At 46.9% G+C, this 27157-nt stretch overlaps 1 protein-coding gene across 1 annotated transcript in view; it reads right to left on the reverse strand.

The window, feature by feature from the left end:
- The window catches only part of LOC135508389 (kinesin-like protein KIF26B), a 233089-nt gene that overhangs the window by 31791 nt on the left and 174141 nt on the right, over positions 1 to 27157 (reverse strand). Inside the window, 5 exon segments of the mRNA XM_064928533.1 lie at positions 27 to 198; positions 10698 to 10884; positions 16854 to 17037; positions 20014 to 20130; positions 20428 to 20573. Of these exon segments, the coding sequence (XP_064784605.1) occupies positions 27 to 198; positions 10698 to 10884; positions 16854 to 17037; positions 20014 to 20130; positions 20428 to 20573 (806 nt within the window).

Raw genomic sequence — 27157 nt, forward strand, 5'->3', positions numbered from 1 at the left:
GACTGATTAATTGATCATGTATGTACCATGCTGACTTTGGTCTTCTTCTTCTTCATGCGGAGGAGGCGCGAGGCGATCTGGATCGTGGAGAGCGTGTCAGAGAAGTTGCTAGGCGACGAGGAGATGTGTGCGATCATGGTAGTCCGGCAGTTCATGTTGCCCAGCGACTCTCTCAGTAGCATGGACAGCTTACTGTCCCTGGAACACACACACGATACATCAAGCACACACACAAACACAGGTATAAGCACACATACAGTACGTAAAGGCACACACACACGGGAGGTTTTCCAATGCCTCACTAAGAAGGGCACTGATTGGTAGATGGGTAAAAATACATAAAAAGCAGACATTGAATATCCTTTTGAGCATGAAGAAGTTATTATGTTTCACTTTGGATGGTCTATCAATACACTCAGTCACTACAAAGATACAGGCGTCCTTCCTAACTCAGTTGCCGGAGAGGAAGGAAACCACTCAAGGATTTCACCATGAGGCCAATGGTGACTTTAAAACAGTTACAGGGTTTAATGGTTGTGATGGGAGAAAACTGAGGATGGATCAACAACATTGTCGTTACTCCACAATACTAATCTAAGTGACAGAGTGAAAAGAAGGAAGCCTGTACAGAATACAAATATTCCCAAACATACATCCTGTTAGCAACAAGGCCCTAAAGAAATACTGTGAAAAATGTGGCCAAGCAATTTACTTAAGTATTTTGTTTGGGGCAAATCCAGTACTACTGAGTACTACTCTCAATATTTTCAAGCATAGTGGTGGCTGCATCCTGTTATGGGTATCCTTGTAATCATTAAGGACTGGGGAGTTTTTCAGGAAAAAAAATTACGGAATGGAGCTAAGTCCTAGAGGAAAAGAAGACTGTGAATGTTCCAAAGTGGCCAAGTTAAATCTACTTGAAAAGCTATGGCAAGACCTGAAAATGACTCCGGAGCTGCGAAGGTTGAGAGCCATGCGTCCTCAAGCAGTGCGATGTTGTGTCTTAGACCGCTGCGGCACTCTGGGAGGCCCAGGGGTGTGAATACTTATGGAAATTTGATATTTCTGCATTTCATTTTCAATACATTTGTAAACATTTCAATTTTTTTTTTCACTTTCTCATTATGGGGTATTGTGTGTAGATGGTGGACAGGAAAAACATCAATTTAATCCATTTTGAATTCAGGCTGTAACAACTAAAAGTGGAAGGTCAAGGGGTATGAATACTTTCTGAAGGCACTGGAGCTCTTTTTTTCAGGGTAAATGTACTTACTATGACTGTGATATGTTTGTCCCACCTAGCTATCTTAAGATGACCTCCAGATCTGAGCATTAGCTCCAGTGAATCTCCCTGGCTGGAGCAGATGGGACAGGAGCTGCAGGTAGGACTGTGTGTCTATTTAACGCTCTCCCTGTCCTGTTTGTTAGTTATAGGGTTAATTGTGTGTGTGTGTGTGTAATGTGTATACACGTGTTAACTTCTGTACGCTGCTTGAGACCCTCAGGGCTGAATGGAGCTCAGGTTCCTCTGTGGCTCAATACCTCATGCTGCTGTCCTCCTTTTATAAAAACACAGCCCCCAGCCAGCCAGCTCCCATCCCCACCGCACCACACACACACACACACACACACACACACACACACACACACACACACACACACACACACACACACACACACACACACACACACACACACACACACACACACACACACACACACACACACACGCACATCCCATCCCATCCTTTTTTCTCAGATATCTCCCTCTTTTCATCTCTTCATCTATCCTCCATATTCTCCTCTTTCTCCCTTTCCTCGTACATTATGTCTTCTTTTTGTCCTGTAGGTTTCCATCCAATTGGCGACAGATGTGAATATTCTCAAATCTGCATAAATTAAATATGCACATTTTCCCACCAAAGATGTGTTTCCATTAAATTGACTTGTTGCGGATAAAAGTCTGTGTGTGATGACGCAGAGAACATAAACATTACTTCTGCGGTTAAATTCCCATGTATCGAATAAAAAAGACAAGTTAAATGGGTTTCAATTGCATTTTCAACTCTACTGATGGTTTTCTCACAGAAAATGTTGCGTTATATATGCGCCCACTGGCCTCGGCTCGAACCAACAGCCTCGGCTCGAACCAACAGCCTCGGCTCGAACCAACAGCCTCGGTTCTCTCCTAATTCCTTCTCTCCCAATCTCTCTCCAGCTCTCTCTCCCTCCCCTCTCCTCGAACCAACAGCCTCGGCTCGAACCAACAGCTGGCAGATATAGTGCAGGTATAGCCTACTACATGAGGAGATTACTATGAACAAACGAGCGAGATTCTCAATATTTGTCAAATGGCTGCCAAGCATCATGTCACCAGAATAAGACCCAATATCTCACATTTATACATTTTACCGACACAAAGATCCCACCTTTTTTAGAGTATTTTGTTTCGTCAACATTTTTTCATCTGACATTTACTTAAAAGGTTGGATGGAAACCTGGTTTGTCCCAGTTCTCTCCCACCCTTTCTCTCCCACCCTCTCCAGCTCTCTCCCTCCCACTCGCTCTCCCACCCTCTCCCTGTTTCTCTCTCTCTTTCTCTCCCACCCTCTCCAGCTCTCTCCCTCCCACTCGCTCTCCCACCCTCTCCCTGTTTCTCTCTTTCTCTCCCACCCTCTCCAGCTCTCTCCCTCCCACTCGCTCTCCCACCCTCTCCCTGTTTCTCTCTTTCTCTCCCACCCTCTCCAGCTCTCTCCCTCCCACTCTCTCTCCCACCCTCTTCCTGTTTCTCTCTCTCTTTCTCTCCCACCCTCTCCCTGTTTCTCTCTCTTTTCTCTCTCCCACCCTCTCCAGCTCTCTCCCTCCCACCCTCTTCCTGTTTCTCTCTCTCTTTCTCTCCCACCCTCTCCCTGTTTCTCTCTCTTTTTCTCTCCCACCCTCTCCCTCCCACTCTCTCTCCCACCCTCTTCCTGTTTCTCTCTCTCTTTCTCTCCCACCCTCTCCCTGTTTCTCTCTCTCTTTCTCTCCCACCCTCTCCAGCTCTCTCTCTCCCACCCTCTTCCTGTTCTCTCTCTCTTTCTCTCCCACCCTCTCCCTGTTTCTCTCTTCTCTTTCTCTCCCACCCTCTCCCGCTCTCTTTCTCCCATTCTTTCTCTCCCACCCTCTCCCTGTTTCTCTCTCTCTTTCTCTCCCACCCTCTCCTGCTCTCTTTCTCCCACTCTCTCTCCCACCCTCTCCCTGTTTTCTCTCTTCTTCTTCTGATTCTCTCCCTCTCTCTCTCTCCCTCCCACTCTTTCTCTCCCACCCTCTCCAGCTCTCTCCCTCCCACTCTTTCTCTCCCACCCTCTCCAGCTCTCTCCCTCTCCCACCCTCTCCAGCTCTCTCCCCCACTCTTTCTCTCCCACCCTCTCCCACTCTTTCTCTCCCACCCTCTCCCGGTTTCTTTCTCTCTCCCCCACTCTCTCTCTCCCACTCTCTCTTTCTCCCACTCTTTCTCTCCCACCCTCTCCAGCTCTCTCTCTCTGTTTCTCCCACCCTCTCTCTCTCTCCATCCCTCTCTCTTGGCCTTTCTCGCTCTCTCTCTCTGCCTCTGTGAGTCATGTCATTAGTCTTCATCACATAAGCTCTCTCCCTCCCACTCGCTCTCCCACCCTCTCCCTGTTACTCTCTCTTCTCTCCCACCCTCTCCAGCTCTCTCCCTCCCACCCTCTTCCTGTTTCTCTCTCTCTTTCTCTCCCACCCTCTCCCTGTTTCTCTCTCTTTTTCTCTCCCACCCTCTCCAGCTCTCTCCCTCCCACTCTCTCTCCCACCCTCTTCCTGTTTTCTCTCTCTTTCTCTCCCACCCTCTCCCTGTTCTCTCTCTCTTTCTCTCCCACCCTCTCCAGCTCTCTCTCCCACCCTCTTCCTGTTTTCTCTCTCTTTCTCTCCCACCCTCTCCCTGTTTCTCTCTCTCTTTCTCTCCCCCCTCTCCCGCTCTCTTTCTCCCATTCTTTCTCTCCCACCCTCTCCTGCTCTCTTTCTCCCACTCTCTCTCCCACCCTCTCCCTGTTTCTCTCTCTTTCTCTCCCACCCTCTCTCTCCCTCCCACTCTTTCTCTCCCACCCTCTCCAGCTCTCTCCTCCCATTCTTTCTCTCCCACCCTCTCCAGCTCTCTCCCTCCCACTCTCTCTCCCACCCTCTCCAGCTCTCTCCCTCCCACTCTTTCTCTCCCACCCTCTCCCTGTTTCTCTCTCTCTCCCCCACTCTCTCTCTCTCTCTCTCGCTCTCTCTCTCCCACTCTCTCTTTCTCCCACTCTTTCTCTCCCACCCTCTCCAGCTCTCTCTCTCTGTTTCTCCCACCCTCTCTCTCTCTCCATCCCTCTCTCTTTGCCTTTCTCGCTCTCTCTCTCTGCCTCTGTGAGTCATGTCATTAGTCTTCATCACATAAGCGTTGATAATTTTATCTTCCATGTCTGACATTTCAATCATCTCTTAATTGATCTCACGGGTAGAAAAGAAAGAAAGAGGAAAAAAGATTGGAGCTGAGAGTGTTTCAGTCTAATTAAATTAAGCATAAAATCAGTGATTTGTGCAGAACAGGTTTTATATTAATTTATGGTGCATTCCAGTAACTTACATTACACTCCCTGCAAATGGCCCCAAACTATAATTATGTGTGTGTGTGTGTGTGTGTGTGTGTATATATATATATATATATCTATATATGTGTGTGTGTATATACAGATATATATATATATGTATTTATATATGTATATGTATATATATATATATGTATAAATATATATGTATGTATATATGTGTGTGTGCGTGTGTGTGAGAGAGAGAGAGAGAGAGAGAGAGAGAGAAAGAGAGTGTGTGTGTGAGAGAGAGCGAGAATGAATGAGAGAGAAAACATTCCTACTCATGCATGTATATGTGTATATGAGTGTGTATGTGTGTATATGTGTATATGAGTGTGTATATGAGTGTATATGAGTGTGTATGTGTGTATATGAGTGTGTAGGTGTGTATATGAGTGTATATGAGTGTGTATGTGTGTATATGAGTGTGTATGAGTGTGTATGTGTGTATATGAGTGTGTATATGAGTGTGTATGTGTGTGTATATGAGTGTGTATGTGTGTATATGAGTGTGTATGTGTGTATATGAGTGTGTATGTGTGCATGTGAGTGTGTATGTGTGCATGTGAGTGTGTATGTGTGTATATGAGTGTGTATGAGTGTATATGAGTGTGTATGAGTGTGTATGTGTGTATATGAGTGTGTATGAGTGTATATGAGTGTGTATGTGTGTATATGAGTGTGTATGAGTGTATATGAGTGTGTATGTGTGTGTATGTGTGTATATGCGTGTGTATGAGTGTGTATGAGTGTGTATGTGTGTATATGAGTGTGTATGAGTGTATATGAGTGTGTATGTGTGTATATGAGTGTGTATGAGTGTATATGAGTGTGTATGTGTGTGTATGTGTGTATATGCGTGTGTATGTGTGTATATGAGTGTGTATGTGTGTATATGAGTGTATATGAGTGTGTATGTGTGTATATGAGTGTGTATGAGTGTATAGGAGTGTGTATGTGTGTGTATGTGTGTATATGCGTGTGTATGTGTGTATATGAGTGTGTATGTGTGTATATGAGTGTGTATGTGTGTATATGAGTGTGTATGTGTGTATATGAGTGTGTATGTGTGTATATGAGTGTGTATGAGTGTGTATGTGTGTGTATGTGTGTATATGAGTGTGTATGTGTGTATATGAGTGTGTATGAGTGTGTATGTGTGTATATGAGTGTGTATGAGTGAGTGTGTTTGTGTGTGTATGTGTGTATATGTGTGTATGTGTGTATATGAGTGTGTGTAGTGTGTGTGTGTATATGAGTGTGTATGAGTGTATAGGAGTGTGTGTGTATGTGTGTGTATGAGTGTGTATGTGTGTATAGGAGTGTGTGTGAGTGTATATGAGTGTGTATGTGTGTATATGAGTGTGTATGAGTGTATAGGAGTGTGTAAGTGTGTGTATGTGTGTATATGAGTGTGTATGTGTGTATATGAGTGTGTATGTGTGTATATGAGTGTGTATGTGTGTGTATATGAGTGTGTAAGTGTGTGTATGTGTGTATATGCATGTGTATGCTTCCGTGTGTGTAATGTTTACAGTTCCGGCTTAAAGCGGTGGGGTGCTTTGCAATGTAAATGCTGAGTTAGTGAATAAATTTGAGCGCTGAGCTATCTGCCCTGGAGGAGGGATGGAGGGAGAGGAGGAGAGCCTGCATATTCCCGGAAAACATTTAAATATGCACATCACTGTTTCTTTCACAGCCTTTCTCCCCTGCTTTCGTGTCACTGCTTACCTCCTTGTGCTCTTCTCTGCCTCTCTCTTTCCTTCAAACTCTCTCCTCTTTCACGTCAATCCACCCTCTCTCATGATCTCACTCCTTCTCCTCATGAAAAAACTCAACTAAAAACTTCTTTCCAGCATTCTCAGGTAGATGAATATGAAGCAGCATCTGTTATTGGGCTTTAAATCAAACCCACAGCAACCTACGTATCTCCCTCTCCCTCTCCCCTCTCCTTCTCTCTCTCCCCCCTCTCCTTCTCTCTCCGCCCTCTCCTTCTCCCTCTCCCCTCCTCTCCCCCTCTCTCTCCCCCCTCTCCTTCTCCCTCTCCCCTCTCCTTCTCTCTCTCCCCCCTCTCCTTCTCTCTCTCCCCCTCTCCTCTCTCTCTCCCCCTCTCCTTCTGTCTCCCCCCTCTCCTTCTCTCTCTCACCTCTCTCCCTCCCCCTCCCCTCTCCTTCCTCTCCCCCTCTCCTTCTCTCTCCCCCTCTCCTTCTCCCCCTCTTCCTTCTCTCTCTCTCCCTCTCTCCCTTCTCCCCCTCTCCTCTCCCCTCTCCTTCTCTCTCTCCCCTCTCCCCCTCCTTCTCTCTCTCCCCCTCTCTTCTCCCTCTCCTTCTATCTCTCTCCTCTCCTTCTCTCTCCCCCTCTCCTCTCTCTCCCCCCTCCTTCTCTCTCTCCCCCTCTCCTTCTCTCTCTCTCCTCTCCTCTCTCTCTCTCCTCTACTCCCCCTTCTCTCTCTCCCCCTCTCCTTCTCTCTCTCCTCCCCCTCTCCTTCTCTCTCCCCTCCTCCTCTCTCTCTCTCTCCCCCCTCCTCTCTCTCCCCCTCTCCTCTCTCCTCTCCCCCTCTCCTTCTCTCTCTCCCCCTCCTCCTCTCTCTCCCCCTCTCCTTCTCTCCCCCTCTCCTTCTCTCCCCTCTCCTCTCTCTCTCTCCCCCTCTCCTTCTCTCTCTCCCCCCTCTCCTTCTCTCTCTCCTTCTCTCCTTCTCTCTCTCCCCTCCTCTCCTCTCTCCCCCTCTCCTTCTCTCTCTCTCCCCCTCTCCTTCTCTCTCCCCCTCCTCCTCTCTCCTTCCCCTCTCCCCCTCTCACCCCTTCTCCCCTCTCCTTCTCCTCTTCTCCCCTCTCCTTCTCTCTCTCTCCCCTCTCCTTCTCTCTCCCCTCTCCTTGTCTCTCTCTCTCCTTCTCTCCCCCCTCCTTCTCTCTCTCCCCCTCTCCTTCTCTCTCCCCCTCCTCCTCTCCTCTCTCTCCCCCTCTCCTTCTCTCTCTCCCCCTCTCCTCTCTCTCTCCCCCTCTCCTCTCTCTCTCCTTCTCTCCCTCTGCACTCCCCCCTCTCCTCTCTCTCTATCTCCCCTCTCCTTCTCTCTCTCCCCTCTCCTTCTCTCTCCCTCTCCCCTCTCCTTCTCTCTCTCCCCCCTCTCCTTCTCTCTCCCCCTCCTCCTCTCTCTCTCCCCTCTCCTTCTCTCTCCCCTCTCCCCTCTCCCCTCTCCTCCCCCTCTGTCTCTCTCCCCCTCTCCTTCTCTCTCTCCCTCCTCTCTCCCCTCTCCTTCTCTCTCTCCTCTCCCCCTCTCCTTCTCTCGCACTCCCCCTCTCCTTCTCTCTCTCCCCCTCTCCTTCTCTCTCCCCTCTCCTTCTCTCTCCCCCTCTCCTTCTCTCTCTCCCTCTCCTCTCTCTCTCTCCCTCTCCTTCTCTCCCTCCCCTCTCTCATCCCCTCTCTCTCTCTCTCTCCCCTCTCCTCTCCTCTCTCTCTCCCCTCTCTCCTTCTCTCTCTCCCCCTCTCTTCTCTCCCCCTCCCTTCTCTCTCTCCCCCCCTTCTCTCTCCCCTCTCTCTCTCTCCCCTCCCTCTCTCTCCTCTCCTCTCTCGCTTCTCCCCCTCTCTCCTCTCTCTCTCTCCCTCTCTCTCCTCTCCTTCTCTCCCCTCTCCTTCTCTCTCTCTCCCCCTCCTCTCCTCCCCCCTCTCCTCTCTCCCCCCCTCTCCTTCTCTCCCCCCCCTCCTCTCTCCTTCTCTCTCCCCCTCTCCTTCTCTCTCTCCCCCTCTCCTTCTCTCCCCCTCTCTCCTCCCTCCCCCTCTCCTTCTCCTCCCTCCCCCTCTCCTTCTCTCTCCCCCTCTCTCCTCCCTCTCCTTCTCTCCCCCACTCTCCTTCTCTCTCTCCCCCTCCTTCTCTCTCTCCCCCCTCTCCTCTCTTTCCCCCTCTCTCTCTCCCCTCTCTCCCCCCTCCTTCTCCCTCTCCCTGCTCTCCTTCTCTCTCTCCCCCTCCCTCTCCTCTCTCTCTCCCCCTCTCCTTCTCTCTCCCGCTCTCCTTCTCTCTCTCCCGCTCTCCTTCTCTCTCTCCCGCTCTCCTTCTCTCTCTCCCCCTCTCCTTCTCTCTCCCGCTCTCCTTCTCTCTCTCCCCGCTCTCCTTCTCTCTCTCCCCCCTCTCCTTCTCTCTCGCACTTGCACTCCCCCCCTCTGTCTCTCTCTCTCTCTCCCTTCAGCAAGCATTAAGCCACACTGATCAGATCATAGAGAAAATGTAATTCTATACATTATTAATATCGAATTCCTGTTAGTTGTGCAGAATTAAGCAGGGGCATACAGGAATCATGGAGCTCGTGTGTGGAATGATCTGCATATTTAAGCTTTCTGTCTCATTAATATATCTACAATCATTAGCACGTTTAAACCCAACTTTATTCTTATGTTTAAAGTGTAATATTAATATTACATTAATGTGATATATTGGGGTGGATATCTAGGCTGCGTTTACACAGGCAGCCCAATTCTGATCTTGATTCTGTATATGTGTGAATATGTGTGTATATGAGTGTGTATGTGTTAGTATGAGTGTATATGAGTGTGTGTGTGAATATGTGTGTATTTGAGTGAATATGTGTGTATATGAGTGTGTATGTGTGTATATGAGTGTGTATGTGTGAGTATGAGTGTATATGAGTGTATATGAGTGTGTATATGAGTGTGTATATGAGTGTGTGTATGAGTGTGTATATGAGTGTGTATATGTGTGAATATATGTGTATAGGAGTGTGTATGTGTGTATATGAGTGTGTATATGTGTATATGAGTGTGTATGTGTGTATATGAGTGTGTATAAGTGTGTATATGAGTGTGTATGTGTGTATGTGTGAATATGTATGTATATGAGTGTGTATGTGTGTATATGAGTGTGTATGTGTTTATATGAGTGTGTATGTGTGTATATGAGTGTGTATGTGTGTATATGAGTGTGTATGTGTGTATATGAGTGTGTATGTGTGTATATGTGTAAATATGTATGTATATGAGTGTGTATCTTTTGCCTAACTATTGTTAAAAGATCAATTAGTGGCAAAAGATCAGAATTGGGTAAATGCAGCCATAGAGATCCCTAATGAGCCAGTCACTAGCGGCAGCTGACCCAGTCCCACTCAGTCCCAAAGTTAGGGTTATTTAGGGAAGGCCAAGTCTCTAAACAAGTCCTATAGATTAGTATGAAATAGATGTTAAAAAGAACTAGCTTATTGTGTCTGACTGATATTGTAAGGCCATTGAATCTCACCTCCAAGAGGTCCTTTGTAACACACACACTCACAGATGAATACATACTCACACACATATACATACTAGTGTTGAGCGATTCGTGCTTTCTGAGGTCAGTTCGGTTTTGGTTCGACTATTAGAAAATCAGAAGGGTTTTTATTTTTTTTATTTTATATATATATATTTTTTTACATTAAATACATTAGGAAATAATGACATTACAATGGTTCTAGAGTTTTTTAATGGAAATTCAAGGTGAACATTCAATTGCCAAAACATAAAAATATTCAATATTCTCTGTCAGGTCCACATTGGGTAATAATATAAGTAGAAACATATGAAATAATAATAAAACCTGTTTTTTATTTGATTACTTCATATTTTTGTCATTACTTTAAAGTCCTCATCTCAGTTCAGGCTGTAGCAGTCAGCTAGCCAGACCATCTAATATTATCTGTGCTCCCCATACTGTACTGTCTTTAGTCATGCTATTTAGCCAGCCTGCCTAAGTGTGCTGCAGAGCTTTCTGACAAGATTATTTCACTAGTTCTTCAAAGTACATAAGGCATACTTTCTGTCCCTCTCGTAGTTATGTTGTGTACATTCCTCTCTCATGCGGTCTATGCGATCTGTTTGTTTCTAACTTAACATAGCAGGCGTAAAAACGGATCCGTCCAGAGATCTGTATATAGTGAGATACTCATGTCTCCGCCACATTGAGAGTCCCAAAGGCGGGAAGGCAGGCGATAAGCTTAGGTCCAAAATAAGGCCATACATTGGTTAATTTTGGACAGATTTTGGTGAGAGTGAAACCTAATACAACTCCCCCCACACACACACACAGTAGACACGTACTTGTAAGGGATGTGTTTGCTGCCGTTGACCAGAGCCAGGATGACGTTCCCCAGGGCAGACAGAGACAGACACAGCCCTGCTGCTGTGGTGCTGCTACTACCACTGCTGTCCCTCCCCTTCCCTCCTCCCAGCACCTTCACACAGCTGCCCAGGTCTATCAGGTGGAGTCTACTGCGCCCTCCTGACACTGGAGAGAGAGGGAGGGGAGGGAGGGAGGCCAGGGGGGAGAGAGAGCGAGAGAGGAGGGAGGGCAGGGGAGAGAGAGAAAGGTGGGGAAGGTGGTGAGAGAGAGGGGGGAGAGAGGGAGACAGCGGGGAGGAGGAGGGGGAGTGAGAGGGAGGGGAGGGAGAAAGAGAAGGAGAAGAGAGAGGGAGGGAGAGAGAGACAGCGGGGAGGAGGAGAGAGAGAAGGAGAGGGAGAAAGAGAATGAGAGAAAATGAGGGGAGGGAGAAAGAGACGGAGGAGAGGGGGAGGGAGAGAGACAGCGGGGAGGAGGAGAGAGAGAGAGAAGGAGAGGGAGAAAGAAGGAGGAGAGAGAGAGGGAGAAAGGGGGTGCGCAAGAGATATATTAATTATTATTATTAATTGTTGTGCCAAACATATATTATTTTGTATTTCACAGGGTGTTAGGAAACCCAGTAACAGTCTTTCACAGGGTGTTAGGAAACCCAGTAACAGTCTTTCACAGGGTGTTAGGAAACCCAGTAACAGTCTTTCACAGGGTGTTAGGAAACCCAGTAACAGTCTTTCACAGTGTGTTAGCCGGATGGAGAGGTTTCCGTGCCCTAGCCGGATGGAGAGGTTTCCGTGTCCCAGTGTGTTAGCCGGATGGAGAGTAACAGTCTTTCACAGTGTGTTAGGAAACCCAGTAACAGCAGTGTGACGGATCGAGAGGTCTTTCACAGTGTGTTAGGAAACCCTAGCCGGATCGAGAGGTTTCCAGTGTGAAACCCTAGCCGAGTCTTTCGAGAGGTTTCCGTGCCCTAGCCGGATCGAGAGGTTTCCGTTGCCCTAGCCAGGGTGTTAGGATCGAGAGGTTTCCATGCCCTAGCCGGATCGAGAGGTTTCCATGCCCTAGCCGGATCGAGAGGTTTTCAATGCCCTAGCCGGATCGAGAGGTTTCCAAAGCCCTAGCCGGATCGAGAGGTTTCCATGCCCTAGCCGGATCGAGAGGTTTCCATGCCCTAGCCGGATCGAGAGGTTTCCATGCCCCCTAGATGGAGAGGTTTAGCCGGATCGAGAGGTTTCCATGCCCTAGCTGGATCGAGAGGTTTCCATGCCCTAGCCGGATCGAGAGGTTTCCATGCCCTAGCCAGATCGAGAGGTTTCCGTTCCCTAGACGGATCGAGAGGTTTCCATGCCCTAGCCAGATCGAGAGGTTTCCATGCCCTAGCCGGATCGAGAGGTTTCCGTGCCCTAGCCGGATCGAGAGGTTTCCGTGCCCTAGCCGGATCGAGAGGTTTCCATGCCCTAGCCGGATCGAGAGGTTTCCATGCCCTAGCCGGATCGAGAGGTTTCCATGCCCTAGCCGGATCGAGAGGTTTCCATGCCCTAGCCGGATCGAGAGGTTTCCGTGCCCTAGCCGGATCGAGAGGTTTCCATGCCCGAGCCGGATCGAGAGGTTTCCAAAGCCCTAGCCGGATCGAGAGGTTTCAATGCCCTAGCCGGATCGAGAGGTTTCCATGCCCTAGCCGGATCGAGAGGTTTCCATGCCCTAGCCGGATCGAGAGGTTTCCATGCCCTAGCCGGATCGAGAGGTTTCCATGCCCTAGCCGGATCGAGAGGTTTCCATGCCCTAGCCAGATCGAGAGGTTTCCATGCCCTAGCCAGATCGAGAGGTTTCCGTGCCCTAGATGGATCGAGAGGTTTCCATGCCCTAGCCGGATCGAGAGGTTTCCATGCCCTAGCCAGATCGAGAGGTTTCCGTGCCCTAGCCGGATCGAGAGGTTTCCGTGCCCTAGCCGGATCGAGAGGTTTCCATGCCCTAGCCGGATCGAGAGGTTTCCATGCCCTAGCCGGATCGAGAGGTTTCCATGCCCTAGCCGGATCGAGAGGTTTCCATGCCCTAGCCGGATTGAGAGGTTTCCATGCCCTAGCCGGATCGAGAGGTTTCCATGCCCTAGCCGGATCGAGAGGTTTCCATGCCCTAGACGGATCGAGAGGTTTCCATGCCCTAGACGGATCGAGAGGTTTCCGTGCCCTAGCCGGATCGAGAGGTTTCCATGCCCTAGCCGGATCGAGATGCTTCCTTGCCCCGGTTGGCTCGGAAGGCGCACAATCCACGTCAGCCGGATCATCGGGCTACCAGGCCTCAGCAGGATTGACAGGCTCCCACGCCTGGCTTGTCCAGACCCGTGCCTCAGCCGGCCCGTCAGGCTCACCCAGCTCGAGGGGGTTATACACAGTCTTCCTTGTGTATGCTCAAAGTCAGTCAATAATGAACACCTCTCTGGGCCCCCACAGTACATGTATATCCAATTTACCTTCTCAGAGCAATCTCTGTGTCCAAGTGTGTGTCAGTGTATTAATGTGTGCATGAGTGTGTGTGTGTGCATGTCTCTCCGTCTGTGTGAATGTGTGTGAGTAGCTGTTCCAACGAGCGGTAAAGATTTACTTTGACTTCATATTCATAACGCATTTATATAAATATCTATAAGCATTTCATAAATGTGTTATAACAGGTCCCAACCGTAATATTAAATGTTAATGAAATCTATCCAAAGCATTTATTAGTGAACATGCCAAAAGGCCAAACCGTTGAGAATGATGCTGATATATAGCCTGTACCAGACCCATTTCCCCCACGGGCCAAAAGGCCAAACCATGTTGAGAATGATGCTGATATATAGCCGGATGTTTACCAGACCCATTTCCCCCACGGGCCAAAAGGCCAAACCATGTTGAGAATGATGCTGATATATAGCCTGCTTACCAGACCCATTTGCCCACGGGCCAAAAGGCCAAACCATGTTTTGAGTATGATGCTGATATATAGCCTGTACCAGACCCATTTCAGAGCAATCTCTGTGTCCACGGGCCAGTGTAAAGGCCAAACCATGTTGAGAATGATGCTGATATATAAGCATTTATATAAATATCCAGACATAAATGTGTTTAACAGGTCCCCACGTAATATTAAATGGAAATCTATCCAAAGCATTTATTAGTGAACATGCCAAAGGCCAAACCTGTTTTGAGAATGATGCTGATATATAGCCTGTACCAGACCCATTTCCCCCACGGGCCAAAAGGCCAAACCATGTTGAGAATGATTCTTCTTCTTCTCACGGAGGTCAATGGGGCATGAATGTCTCCACAGGGTGGACTCCACAGGGTGGACTCCACAGGGTGGTCTCCACAGGGTGGACTCCACAGGGTGTACTCCACAGGGTGGTCTCCACAGGGTGGACTCCACAGGGTGGTCTCCACAGGGTGGACTCCACAGGGTGGTCTCCACAGGGTGGACTCCACAGGGTGGTCTCCACAGGGTGGACTCCACAGGGTGGTCTCCACAGGGTGTACTCCACAGGGTGGTCTCCACAGGGTGGTCTCCACAGGGTGGACTTCACAGGGTGGACTCCACAGGGTGGACTTCACAGGGTGGTCTCCACAGGGTGGACTCCACAGGGTGGACTTCACAGGGTGGTCTCCACAGGGTGGACTCCACAGGGTGGTCTCCACAGGGTGGACTCCACAGGGTGGTCTCCACAGGGTGGACTTATCAGGGTAAAGTTTACGGATCAAAGCGCGTAGTTCAGTGTCATATCATAACTCTTCCGTAACTTATTAACAGCCCTCCTCCACATCACAATTAAGTTGGTCATACTGGTCTATAATGGACACATAAAGGGTCTATGTATGAATTATATGCAGTCAAAGTAAAGTCAAACATATTTTCTCATTGCATTTGACATTTTTGTCCAGAGTGACTTACAGTATACATTTTCAGACCTTTTTTCCCCATACTGGTCCCCCATGGGAATCGAACCCTTTAGCCTGGAGTTGCAAGCACAATGCTCTACTAACTGAGCCACACGGGACCCATTCATAAAGCGTTTATAGCTGAGCACGTCATGGTAATTAACTGTGTAGTTTGTTACTCTGATCTACAACACCATCATTAAAGGTCTATGTATGAATTTTATGGGGTTAATGTACTGTCATCTCTTTTCTTCCATTCATAAAGCATTTATGATGGATTTATAAACATGCCTCCCTTATCAAAAAAACACAGAATGGTAAAGGAAATATGAACATATTTTATGAAAATTTTCATGAACAAATGAACATTTATTTCAATTTTTCCAGATGTAATGTTAGCTAGCTAGCACAGAAAACAATTGCTGAGGACATCGCCGAAGAATCCTACTATTGACATTTTCCAGTTTGACTTTACTTGAATAGATTTAACAAAGACTAATATTCAAAGCATTCAAATTAAATTCCTAATTTCAGACTCAAAGCTAGCAACAACTGTTTTAGTGAGTAAAACGTACTAATATGAAGTGTGAAAATGCTAATATAGGTACCATTGATTTGGATTGGATTTCTGCCACAAATGCTAAAAAGTTAATGGGGGGTCTTTAAAAAAATATCAGCCATTAACAGGAACAGCACCATCTAGTGGTTAGAACCAGGTAATATCAGGATGCAGAATGGGACATGAACCTAACAACTTCAATGACTCATTTCTCTGAACACCACCAATTTCACTGAGAATTCATTACAAAAGATGAAGAAACAGTACTACATACTACTTGTCAGACAGAGAGAACTGATACGATATACTCATTGTTGGGTTGGGATTAGCGTGACGTGTGTGGATTCCGTGGGTGGATTCTGACCATTTATTTATATTCCTCATGTCTTACTCATTGTTATTAAAAAGTTTAGTCCAAATCGGATGTTAGCTACTATATTTATTGAATATTATACAAATCCTATAAATTAAAATGGCAAATTTCGGAGCAATCAATTAGCTTAATTTCTTAGAGATCAAATGATATTTAAACAAAATAATATTGCAGGAATGCAAATCTTATGTTTCTAACTACAGAAGCGATTTCAAAACAATTTGAGATGGTGGGTGTCATGGCTTGTTGAAATGACATGGAATGACCCTGCATAGAATTCATTCATAGACCTTTAATGTTGGTGTTATAGACCAGTGGCAAACTGCACAGTTAACTAGCATTACGTGCTTAGCTATAAATGCTTTATAAATTGAAAACAATGTATTTGACTTTGACTGCATAGAATTCCTACATAGACTTTTCATGTGTGCATTATAGACCATTATGACCAAATGAATTGTGATGTGGAGGAGGGCAGTTAATGAGTTACGAAAGGGTTATGATATAGATGGACAGAAGGATCTTAACGTGAGCCAGTTTGCTACAGCAGGAGAATAATCATGCAGCATCAGGAAATGCATATTATTATGTGTCATAATTAATATACATTTTTGTAGTTGATACAGACTTTGTGAGGGCAAATCAAGTCTGCAATTTCAAAGTGGAAATTACAAACTTTAGAAGCTTTTTTACAACTGAAATACACTCCAAAAGTGATCAAATTATGATCCTACATCTGTATGACCCTCGACTACACCATTTGATCCGTAAAATGTACCTTGAGGATTGAATCTCCTCGGTGAGAAGAGGAAGAAGATAGATCACGGGCCTATACCGGCGGTGGAGAAATGGGGCTGGTACAGGCTAACAACACATTCTCCTAGCCATTTTATCAAGCATCTCACTACGCTATCACACACTATTTATTCCCTCAAAAGGGCTCGTGACATCACACTGTATAATTAGCACGGAGACAGTCTCACTGACAACCTGGGACACGACAGATACAGCGGGAGTCAAACTCAAACGAGCCCAGAGCTGCAGAGGATGAGATACAGGCGATCTGAAGCACACTCTCCTAGCTGTCGTTGATGAATGTCTTTAGTTTGTGTTTATAATCAAATCATCACAGATTATATATATTTTTTTAACTATAAATATATAGTATATATAAATATATAGTATCAATCAGTACTGTAGAGGCCATACAGTCTAGGGTGACATTTTCATTATTTTACTTATATTTTAAAGAACAGTAGTGTCCATTAAAGTGTGTGTGTGTGTGTGTGTGTGCAGTACTCACTCCCTCCCTTGCCAGTCTTCTCCATGCGGTACTGGTAGATGTGCAGTGTGAACAGCATGTGTGAGTTGAGATGCTCCTCCGGGTCGGAGTCAGCTCTGTTGCTATAGCGAGCTGCTATGGCTGCATCCAGGAAGAAGGCTGCTTTCTCTGATGTGGGGGCTCGCAGCTCACTCTGGTTCTGGAGCTGGGGAGTACATTACAGAGTAGATGAGAAAAGACACTTTCATTCTTTAGTAAATTTGACTTTGGTTTCACTATTAGGAGAAAACAAATACTAATTTTACAAACAACAGTCATTTCTGTGTGTTTGTGTAAGTGTGTGTGTGCGTGTGAGTGCGTGATGCAGTGTGTAGTGTCTGTAGAGTGAGACTCACATTATCACTAAACTGCTGCGGGGTATCATTACAGCATGAGATTATCTCAGATTAGCTAGGGTTTACACTGATACCCCTGTCTCACACACAATACTCCTATCGACATTTAACCATACACACTAATCCTATCAACATATAACCACACACACGCACGAACGCACCCACACACACTAATCGCATCTACATATAACATAATGGTGTTAAAATCCTGTCTGTCTGTTTCTCTTATTGATGTTTAGAAAAGACACAACGATAATCCCTAAATGAGCAGAAAGCTAAACCAGCTAAGGGCAACACAGTTAGACAACCACATTAAGACCTAAGGCTGCCAAATCACACATGCTCACGAGCCCCCCCCCCCCACCTCCCTCCCTTCCTCCATTATGAAGCATAGTTGCTAAATCAACCCGGAAGAGAAAAGCACCAACTGAGGACCAATCCACACAGGGGGATAGATAACTGGTGGGTTAGCTGGCAGTGTTCTGATTCCTTTATGAAGTTTGCGGTTTTGCTCTTCTCTACAGATAAGGTGTGTGTGTGTGTGTGTGTGTGTGTGTGTGTGTGTGTGTGTGTGTGTGTGTGTGTGTGTGTGTGTGTGTGTGTGTGTGTGTGTGTGTGTGTGTGTGTGTGTGTGTGTGTGTGTGTGTGTGTGCATGCATGTGTGTGCACAAGTGCTTGTGTATGTGTGTATGTATAAGCACTTGCATGCATGCGTGTGTACAAACGCATATGTTTGTGCATATGAGCGTGCACATGTGTGTGCCTCTCTGCATGTGTGTGTGTGTCTCCATAGAGACATTGTTAGGTGAAAAACAGCCAGCTAAGACAACAGAGCCTAGTGCCTGGGGGTAGACACACAGAGATATATCATAATATACTACTACAGTGCTCTAGGTCTGATACTGCCATCCTCACACACAGTCCTCCAGCTGCCTGAGCAGTGTGGGTGTCCTTTGATAACACCACAGTTAGTTACAGAAGAGGAAAACACGAGAGGAGCCACAGCGCTCTCCTAGTCTCAACCATGGGAGATTCTCAGCAGAGGAAAAGTCTCAACATGGGAGATTCTCAGCAGAGCTAGAGGAGCCACAGCGCTCTCCTAGTCTCAACCATGGGAGATTCTCAGCAGAGGAAAACACTAGAGGAGCCACAGCACTCTCCTAGTCTCAACCATGGGAGATTCTCAGCAGAGGAAAACACTAGAGGAGCCACAGCACTCTCCTAGTCTCAACCATGGGAGATTCTCAGCAGAGGAAAACACTAGAGGAGCCACAGCACTCTCCTAGTCTCAACCATGGGAGATTCTCAGCAGAGGAAAACACTAGAGGAGCACAGCACTCTCCTAGTCTCAACCATGGGAGATTCTCAGCAGAGGAAAACACTAGAGGAGCCACAGCACTCTCCTAGTCTCAACCATGGGAGATTCTCAGCAGAGGAAAACACTAGAGGAGCCACAGCACTCTCCTAGTCTCAACCATGGGAGATTCTCAGCAGAGGAAAACACTAGAGGAGCCACAGCACTCTCCTAGTCTCAACCATGGGAGATTCTCAGCAGAGGAAAACACTAGAGGAGCCACAGCACTCTCCTAGTCTCAACCATGGGAGATTCTCAGCAGAGGAAAACACTAGAGGAGCCACAGCACTCTCCTAGTCTCAACCATGGGAGATTCTCAGCAGAGGAAAACACTAGAGGAGCAGAGGAAAACAAAGCACTCTCCTAGTCTCAACCATGGGAGATTCTCAGCAGAGGAAAACACTAGAGGAGCATAGAGGAGCCACAGCACTCTCCTAGTCTCAACCATGGGAGATTCTCAGCAGAGGAAAACACTAGAGGAGCCACAGCACTCTCCTAGTCTCAACCATGGGAGATTCTCAGCAGAGGAAAACACTAGAGGAGCCACAGCACTCTCCTAGTCTCAACCATGGGAGATTCTCAGCAGAGGAAAACACTAGAGGAGCCACAGCACTCTCCTAGTCTCAACCATGGGATATTCTCAGCAGAGGAAAACACTAGAGGAGCCACAGCACTCTCCTAGTCTCAACCATGGGATATTCTCAGCAGAGGAAAACACTAGAGGAGCCACAGCACTCTCCTAGTCTCAACCATGGGAGATTCTCAGCAGAGGAAAACACTAGAGGAGCCACAGCACTCTCCTAGTCTCAACCATGGAGATTCTCAGCAGAGGAAAACACTAGAGGAGCCACAGCACTCTCCTAGTCTCAACCATGGGAGATTCTCAGCAGAGGAAAACACTAGAGGAGCCACAGCACTCTCCTAGTCTCAACCATGGGAGATTCTCAGCAGAGGAAAACACTAGAGGAGCCACAGCACTCTCCTAGTCTCAACCATGGGAGATTCTCAGCAGAGGAAAACACTAGAGGAGCCACAGCACTCTCCTAGTCTCAACCATGGGAGATTCTCAGCAGAGGAAAACACTAGAGGAGCCACAGCACTCTCCTAGTCTCAACCATGGGAGATTCTCAGCAGAGGAAAACACTAGAGGAGCCACAGCACTCTCCTAGTCTCAACCATGGGAGATTCTCAGCAGACTACCTCTGTCGCTCTCCTTGTAGTCTTGTGGATTCATCATGAGTTACTTCATGTTATCGTCTCTGTCTCTGTGTTCAGCATGGACCCCAGGAAGAGTAGCTATTGCTGAAGTCAAAGCTCAAAGCCATCTAGATAATGACACTAGTTAGCTGGATGGCGGCAGAGCGTGCAGGGTTTTGTTCCAGACAATCAAGGTTAAGTTGATTAGTTAACAAGTTGACTAGTGCCATTTTACCTGCATGCCACAGATGGGGTCCTCGCAGAGGTAGACTCCAGGGGACTGGCTGTCCTGCAAACTGCCTGTAGCCACTTCAGATAGCAAGTCCTTCAGGTTCTCCTCTTTACCCCACACCTAGAACATAGAACACCACCATCAGAACTCTACATCTTTCCCTAACACCTAGAACAAGTATCTCATACATATTGCATACCGTTAATTCAGTCATTTGTACACAAAAGAATAAGGATTGTTTTCCCAGACCCCGATTAAGACTAGTCCTGGATAGAAATGCATGGAGAATCTCCCTTAATCTGAATCTCAGAAACCGACCCTTAAAATGCCTTTACAGGCAGCCCAATTCTGATCTTTTACCACTAATTGGTCTTTTGACCAATCAGAGCAGCTCTGTTGCCCATAAGTGTAACAGACCTCTACGGCGGAGACACGGACAGAGAAACGTGCTCCTGTCTTCTCCTTCCTCTCGTTGATGAGTTTGAAGAGCCAGGAGATGGCACAGGGGATGATCCCCAGGGTCTGCATGGACTCGTCACCACCTATCATGGTGTAGGATTTACCTGTAGGATGGACACACACAGACACACACACACAGACACACACACACACGCACAGGAGAGGAAGAGGAGATGAAAGTCCTGAGTGTGATCTGGTTTAGAGATCGAGCCATTCTAGTAAACACTCCCAGAATGATTAGAACTCCATCAGCAGTGGAGTACAATGGTCATTAACATGATATCCTCTACCAAACACACACAGTCTGTCCTCCCTCCTCTGTCCTCCTTCCCCTCTCTTTCTCCTCCTCCTCTATCCTCCTTCCCTTCTCTTTCTTCTCCTCCTCTATCCTCCTTCCCTTCTCTTTCTCCTCCTCCTCTATCCTCCTTCCCCTCTCTTTCTCCTCCTCCTCTATCCTCCTTCCCTTCTCTTTCTCCTCCTCTATCCTCCTTCCCCTCTCTTTCTCCTCCTCCTCTATCCTCCTTCCCTCTCTTTCTCCCTCCTCTATCCTCCTTCCCCTCTCTTTCTATATCCTCCTCCTCTATCCTCCTTCCCCCTACCTCTCCTCCTTCCCTATCCTCTTCCCCTTTCTTTCTCCTCCTCCTATCCTATCCTCCTCCATCCTCCTTCCCCTCTCTTTCTCCCTCCCTATCCTCCTTCCCCTCTTCCCCTCTCTTTCTCCTGCTCCTCTATCCTCCTTTCCTCCTCCTCTCCTCCTTTTCTCCCTCCTCTATCCTCCTCCTCCCTATCCTACGTCCCCCCCTTTCTCCTCCTCTATCCTCCTTCCTCTCTCTTTCTCCTCCTCTATCCTCCTTCCCTTCTCTTTCTCCTCCTCTATCCTCCTTCCCCTCTCTTTCTCCTGCTCCTCTATCCTCCTTCCCCCTCTTTCTCCTCCTCTATCCTCCTTCCTCCCTCTTTCTCCTCCTCTATCCTCCTTCCCCTCTCTTTCTCCTGCTCCTCTATCCTCCTTCCCCCATCTTTCTCCTCCTCTATCCTCCTTCCCCCTCTTTCTCCTCCTCTATCCTCCTTCCCCTCTCTTTCTCCTCCTCTATCCTCCTTCTCTTTCTCCTCCTCTATTCTTTCTCCTCCTCTATCCTCCTTCCCTTCTCTTTCTCCTCATCTATCCTCCTTCCCCTGCTCATCTATCCTCCTGCCCCTCTCTTTCTTCTCCTTCTCCTCTACACTACTCCCCTTCTCCTCCTCCTCTATCCTCCTTCCCTTTTCCCGTTTCTACAGCCCATCCCTTCTGTCTGCTTTTAAATTAACTCTGGTTTTAGTTAAATGTGTCAGGTTTGGCAAGGGGCACTGACATCTTCCGTATGTTTGTGTGCTTTTCACACACACTCTGGTTGAATGTTGTGTATATGTGTGTGTGGTTTGACACCCAGATTGTCTGTGTGCGCAGAGCGATGCATTCAAGTCTGCTGACCCACAGACCCCAAAATAACCCAGCTGTAGATAAATTGAGAGTGTGGGCATGCATGTGTGTATGTGTACGTGCTATGTGTGTATCCCCACTGTGTGCCTACACCTGTCCCTCTGAGCTGCGACATAGGGAGACGGCCCCTGCTGTTGACAGGAGAGAGATCAAACTCACGGCTAAACAAAGCCATATGTCACACACACAGTTGCCGGAGTGTGCCAGCGCCTTATGGGGTTGATAATGTAAATACAGTGGCTTACAAAAGTATTCACCCCCTTGGCATTTTTCCTATTTTGTTGCGTTACAACCTGGAATTAAACTGGATTTTTGTGGGGTTTGTATCATTTGATTTGTATCATTTGCCGACCACTTTGAAGAATTATTTTTTTTATTGTGAAACAAACAAGAAATAAAACAAGAAATAAGACAACAAAAAAAAAACAGAAAACCTGAGCGTGCATAACTATTCCCCCCCCAGTCAATACTTTGTAGAGACACATTTTGCAACAATTACAGCTGTAAGTCTCTTGGGGTTTGTCTCTATAAGTTTGGCACATGAAGCCACTGGGGATTTTTGCCAGTTCTTCAAGGCAAAACTGTTCCAGCTCCTTCAAGTTGGATGGGTTCCGCTGGTGTACAGCAATCTTTAAGTCATACCACAGATTCTCAATTGCAAATGTGAAAGAGTAGGGAGGTAAGGCAATAAATAGGCCATAGAGGCGAAATAATTACAATATAGCATTAACACTGGAGTGATAGATGTGCAGATGATGGATGTGCAGATGATGATAGATGTGCAGATACTGGGGTACAAAAGAGCAAGAGGATAAATAACAATATGGGGATGAGGTAGTTGGGTGGGCTATTTACAGATTGGCAGTGTACAGGTACAGTGATTGGTAAGCTGCTCTGACAGCTGATGCTTAAAGTTAGAGAGGGAGATATAAGACTCCAGCTTCAGTGATTTTTGCAATTCGTTCCAGTCATTGGCAGCAGAGAACTGGAAGGAAAGGAGGCCAAAGTAAGTGTTGGCTTTGGGGATGACCAGTGAAATATACCTGCTGGAGCGCGTGCTACGGGTGGGTGTTGCGACATCGCCGAAGTCGAGGATTGGTAGGAAAGTCAGTTTTACGAGGGTATGTTTGGCAGCATGAGTGAAGGAGGCATGTTGCGAAATAGGAAGCCGATTCTCGATTTAATTTTCGACTGGAGATGCTTAATGTGAGTCTGGAAGGAGAGTTTACAGTCTAACCAGACACCCAGGTATTTGTAGTTGTCCACATATTCTAAGTCAGCACCGTCCAGAGTAGTGATGCTAGTCAGGCGGGCAGGTAAGTACAGCGAACGGTTGAATAGCATGTATTTAATTTTTACTAGCATTTAAGAGCGGTTGGAGGCCACGGAAGGAGTGTTGTATGGCATTGAAGCTCGTCTGGAGGTTAGTTAACAGAGTGCCCAAAGAAGGGCCAGATGTATACAGAATGGTGTCGTCTGTGTAGAAGTGGATCAGGGAATCACCCGCGGCAAGAGCGATATCATTGATATATACAGAGAAAAGAGTCAGCCCAAGAATTGAACCCTGTGGTAACCCCATAGAGACTGCCAGAGGTCCAGACAACAGGCCCTCTGATTTGAACACTGAACTCTATCTGAGAAGTAGTTGATGAACCAGGAGAGGCAGTCATTTGAGAAACCAAGGCTATTGAGACTGCAGATAAGAATGTGGTGATTGAAAGTCGAAAGCCTTGGCCAGGTCGATGAAGACGGCTGCACAGTACTGTCTTTTATCGATGGCGGTTATGATATCGTTTAGGACCTTGAACGTGGCTGAGGTGCACCCATGACCAGCTAGTAACCAGATTGCATAGTGGAGAAGGTACGCAGGGATTCGAAATGGTCGGTGATCTGTTTATTAACTTGGCTTTCGAAGATTTTAGAAAGGCAGGGCAGGATGGATATAGGTCTATAACAGTTTGGGTCTAAGGTGTCTCCACCTTTGAAGAGGGGGATGACCGCAGCAGCTTTCCAATCTTTGGGGATCTCAGACGATACGAAAGAGAGGTTGAACAGGCTAGTAACAGGGTGTACAGATGTTCTGTACTTCACAACTTTGTCCCTGACCTGTTCGGAAAGGTCCTTGGTCTTCATAGTGCCGCTTGCTGGGTAGTGCGCCTTGCTTAGTAGTGTTGCAGACTCTGGTGCCTTTCAGAACAGGTGTGTATATACTGAGATCATGTGATACTCAGATTGCACACAGGTGAACTTTATTTAACTAATTATGTGACTTCTGAAGGTAATTGATTGCACCAGATCTTATTTAGGGGCTTCGTAGCAAAGGGGGTGAATACATATGCACGCACCACTTTTCCGTTTTTTTTTTTCTAATTTCACTTCACCAATTTTTACTATTTTGTGTATGTCCTTTGCATGAAATCCAAATAAAATCAATTTCAATTACAGGTTGTAATGCAAGAAAATAGGAAAAAAGCCAAGGGGGGTGAATACTTTTACAAGGCACTGTACCACAATCAGCAGCAGAGTGGTCTGGCCTGGGCCCAATCAGCAGCAGAGTGGTCTGGCCTGGGCCCAATCAGCAGCAGAGTGGTCTGGCCTGGGCCCAATCAGCAGCAGAGTGGTCTGGCCTGGGCCCAATCAGCAGCAGAGTGGTCTGGCCTGGGCCCAATCAGCAGCAGAGTGGTCTGGCCTGGGCCCAATCAGCAGCAGAGTGGTCTGGCCTGGGCCCAATCAGCAGAGTGGTCTGACAGCCCAAGCAGCAGAGTGGTCTGGCCTGGGCCCAATCAGCAGCAGAGTGGTCTGGCCTGGGCCCAATCAGCAGCAGAGTGGTCTGGCCTGGGCCCAATCAGCAGCAGAGTGGTCTGGCCTGGGCCCAATCAGCAGCAGAGTGGTCTTACCTGGGCCCAATCAGCAGCAGAGTGGTCTGGCCTGGGCCCAATCAGTAGCAGAGTGGTCTGGCCTGGTCCCAATCGGTAGCAGAGTGGTCTGGCCTGGGCCCAATCAGTAGCAGAGTGGTCTGGCCTGGGCCCAACCTGGCCTCAATGGAGGCCTGAGAGGAACACTTGCACTCTGACTCAGATAGCAGTACATAGACTAGCAGGCTAGAGTCAAGAAAGCCCACAGCGACAGGAGTTTTACATCGATTAAAGACATAAAGATGGCTGCCATTAAAGGGATGGCCATACTGCCCAGGGCCACTAATCCAATCAGAGGGTTCAGGGAGGATGAGCTAATATAAGAGCAAGAGAGCGTGGGACTCAATTATATACCCCGCTCTGCTGTTCTCCTCTGCTGTCCTCCTCCCCTCTCTTCTCTTTCAGTTCTTATTGAATCTCATACCCTCAGTCCTTGTTGAATCTACATACCCTCAGTGCTTATTGAATTATACATACCCTCAGTCCTTATTGAATTATACATACCCTCAGTCCTTGTTGAATCTACATACCCTCAGTCCTTATTGAATTATACATACCCTCAGTCATTATTGAATCTCATACCCTCAGTCCTTATTGAATCTCATACCCTCAGTCCTTATTGAATCTCATACCCTCAGTCCTTATTGAATCTCATACCCTCAGTCCTTATTGAATCTCATACCCTCAGTCCTTATTGAATCTACACTACCATTCAAAAATTTGGGGTCACTTAGAAATGTCCTTGTTTTTGAAAGAAAAGTACATTTTTTGTCCATTAAAATAACATCAAATTGATCAGAAATACAGTGTAGACATTGTTAATGTTGTAAATGACTATTGTAGCTGGAAACAGCTCATTTTTATAGAATATCTACATAGGCGTACAGAGGCCCATTATCAGCAACCATCACTCCTGTGTTCCAATGGCACGTTGTGTTAGCTAATATCATTTTAAAAGGCTAACTGATCATTAGAAAACCCTTTTTCAATTATGTTAGTGCAGCTGAAAACTGCTGTTCTGATTAGAAGCAATAAAACTGGCCTTCTTTAGACTAGTTGAGTATCTGGAGCATCAGCACTAGTGGGTTCGATTACAGGCTCAAAATGGACAGAAACAAAGGACTTTCTTCTGAAACTCGTCAATCTATTCTTGTTCTGAGAAATAAAGGCTATTCCATGTGAGACATTGCCAAGAAACTGAAAAATCTCGTACAAAGCTGTGTACTTCTCTATTCACAGAACAACGCAAACGGTGCACAACTTAGCAAGAGGACAATTACATTAGTGTCTAGTTTGAGAAACAGACGCCTCATACGCCCTCAACTGGCAGCTAGTTAGAGAGAGGGAGTGAAAAACCATGAATGGAAAATGGAGGGGTAACAGGACAAGAACATGTTCCATAATGACGGGAGAATGGATACACCCTTTTCAGCACCCCTTAAATGACAGGAGTATAATTATGGGCATTCTTAGATTTACAACATGAAATGATCAGCCACACAGTGTGTGTGTGTGTGTGAGTGTGTGATTTTGCAGTCTCAGGTCTTAATGTGGAGTGGGAGAGGCAGGACTGGCCTGTAATGCTAGCTGATCTCTATTAGCGACCAGTGGAGCAGTTTATTCTATTTCAATATCAAACACACACACACATACATACACACACACACACATACACACACTTTGCCATCTCTTACAGGTTTGTAACCTCAGGCCCACCCTCCATCATTCAGTGGTCCGTTTGAAGCAGACGTTTCCTGGATGGAATATAAAAGCCAAGGTAATTGTGTTCTCCAGGCCAAGCAGGCTAGTGGAGCAGAGAGGACTCTGTCTTTGTTCCTAAAGGGAGGATACAGTCTTTCATTTCCACGACCACTGAAACAACATGAGTGTCCACTGACATCACACCACAGGCTTTCCGATTCTAGAAGATTTTACTAGCAATGGCCGTTCTGTGTGGTAGGGTCACATTCCTTAACTGACTGTGACTCTGGATAAGAGCATCTGCAAAATTTGACCACTGTGTGTTATTCTGTCGAGTGACATTTATCCTGTGTGTGTGTGCTTGTGCGTGTGTGTGTGTGTGTGTATACTTACACGTATGTGTGTCTGGGCTGTAAGACTAAGTTGATTCAGTCACAGGTAGACTGATTACATGAGTGTGAAAGCATATGGTTGTTGAAGGCAAACTAAGACAGACAGGTTCCTGACATGTATTACTGTGCCGGTCTAAGCAGGGACTTCAGTGGGATTAAAACCCTGTTGATCCAGCTTCCTGCTCAGACAATACCTCTCTCTC

Source organism: Oncorhynchus masou, chromosome 21 (genome assembly GCF_036934945.1).
Source record: "Oncorhynchus masou masou isolate Uvic2021 chromosome 21, UVic_Omas_1.1, whole genome shotgun sequence".
Lineage (NCBI taxonomy): Eukaryota > Metazoa > Chordata > Actinopteri > Salmoniformes > Salmonidae > Oncorhynchus > Oncorhynchus masou.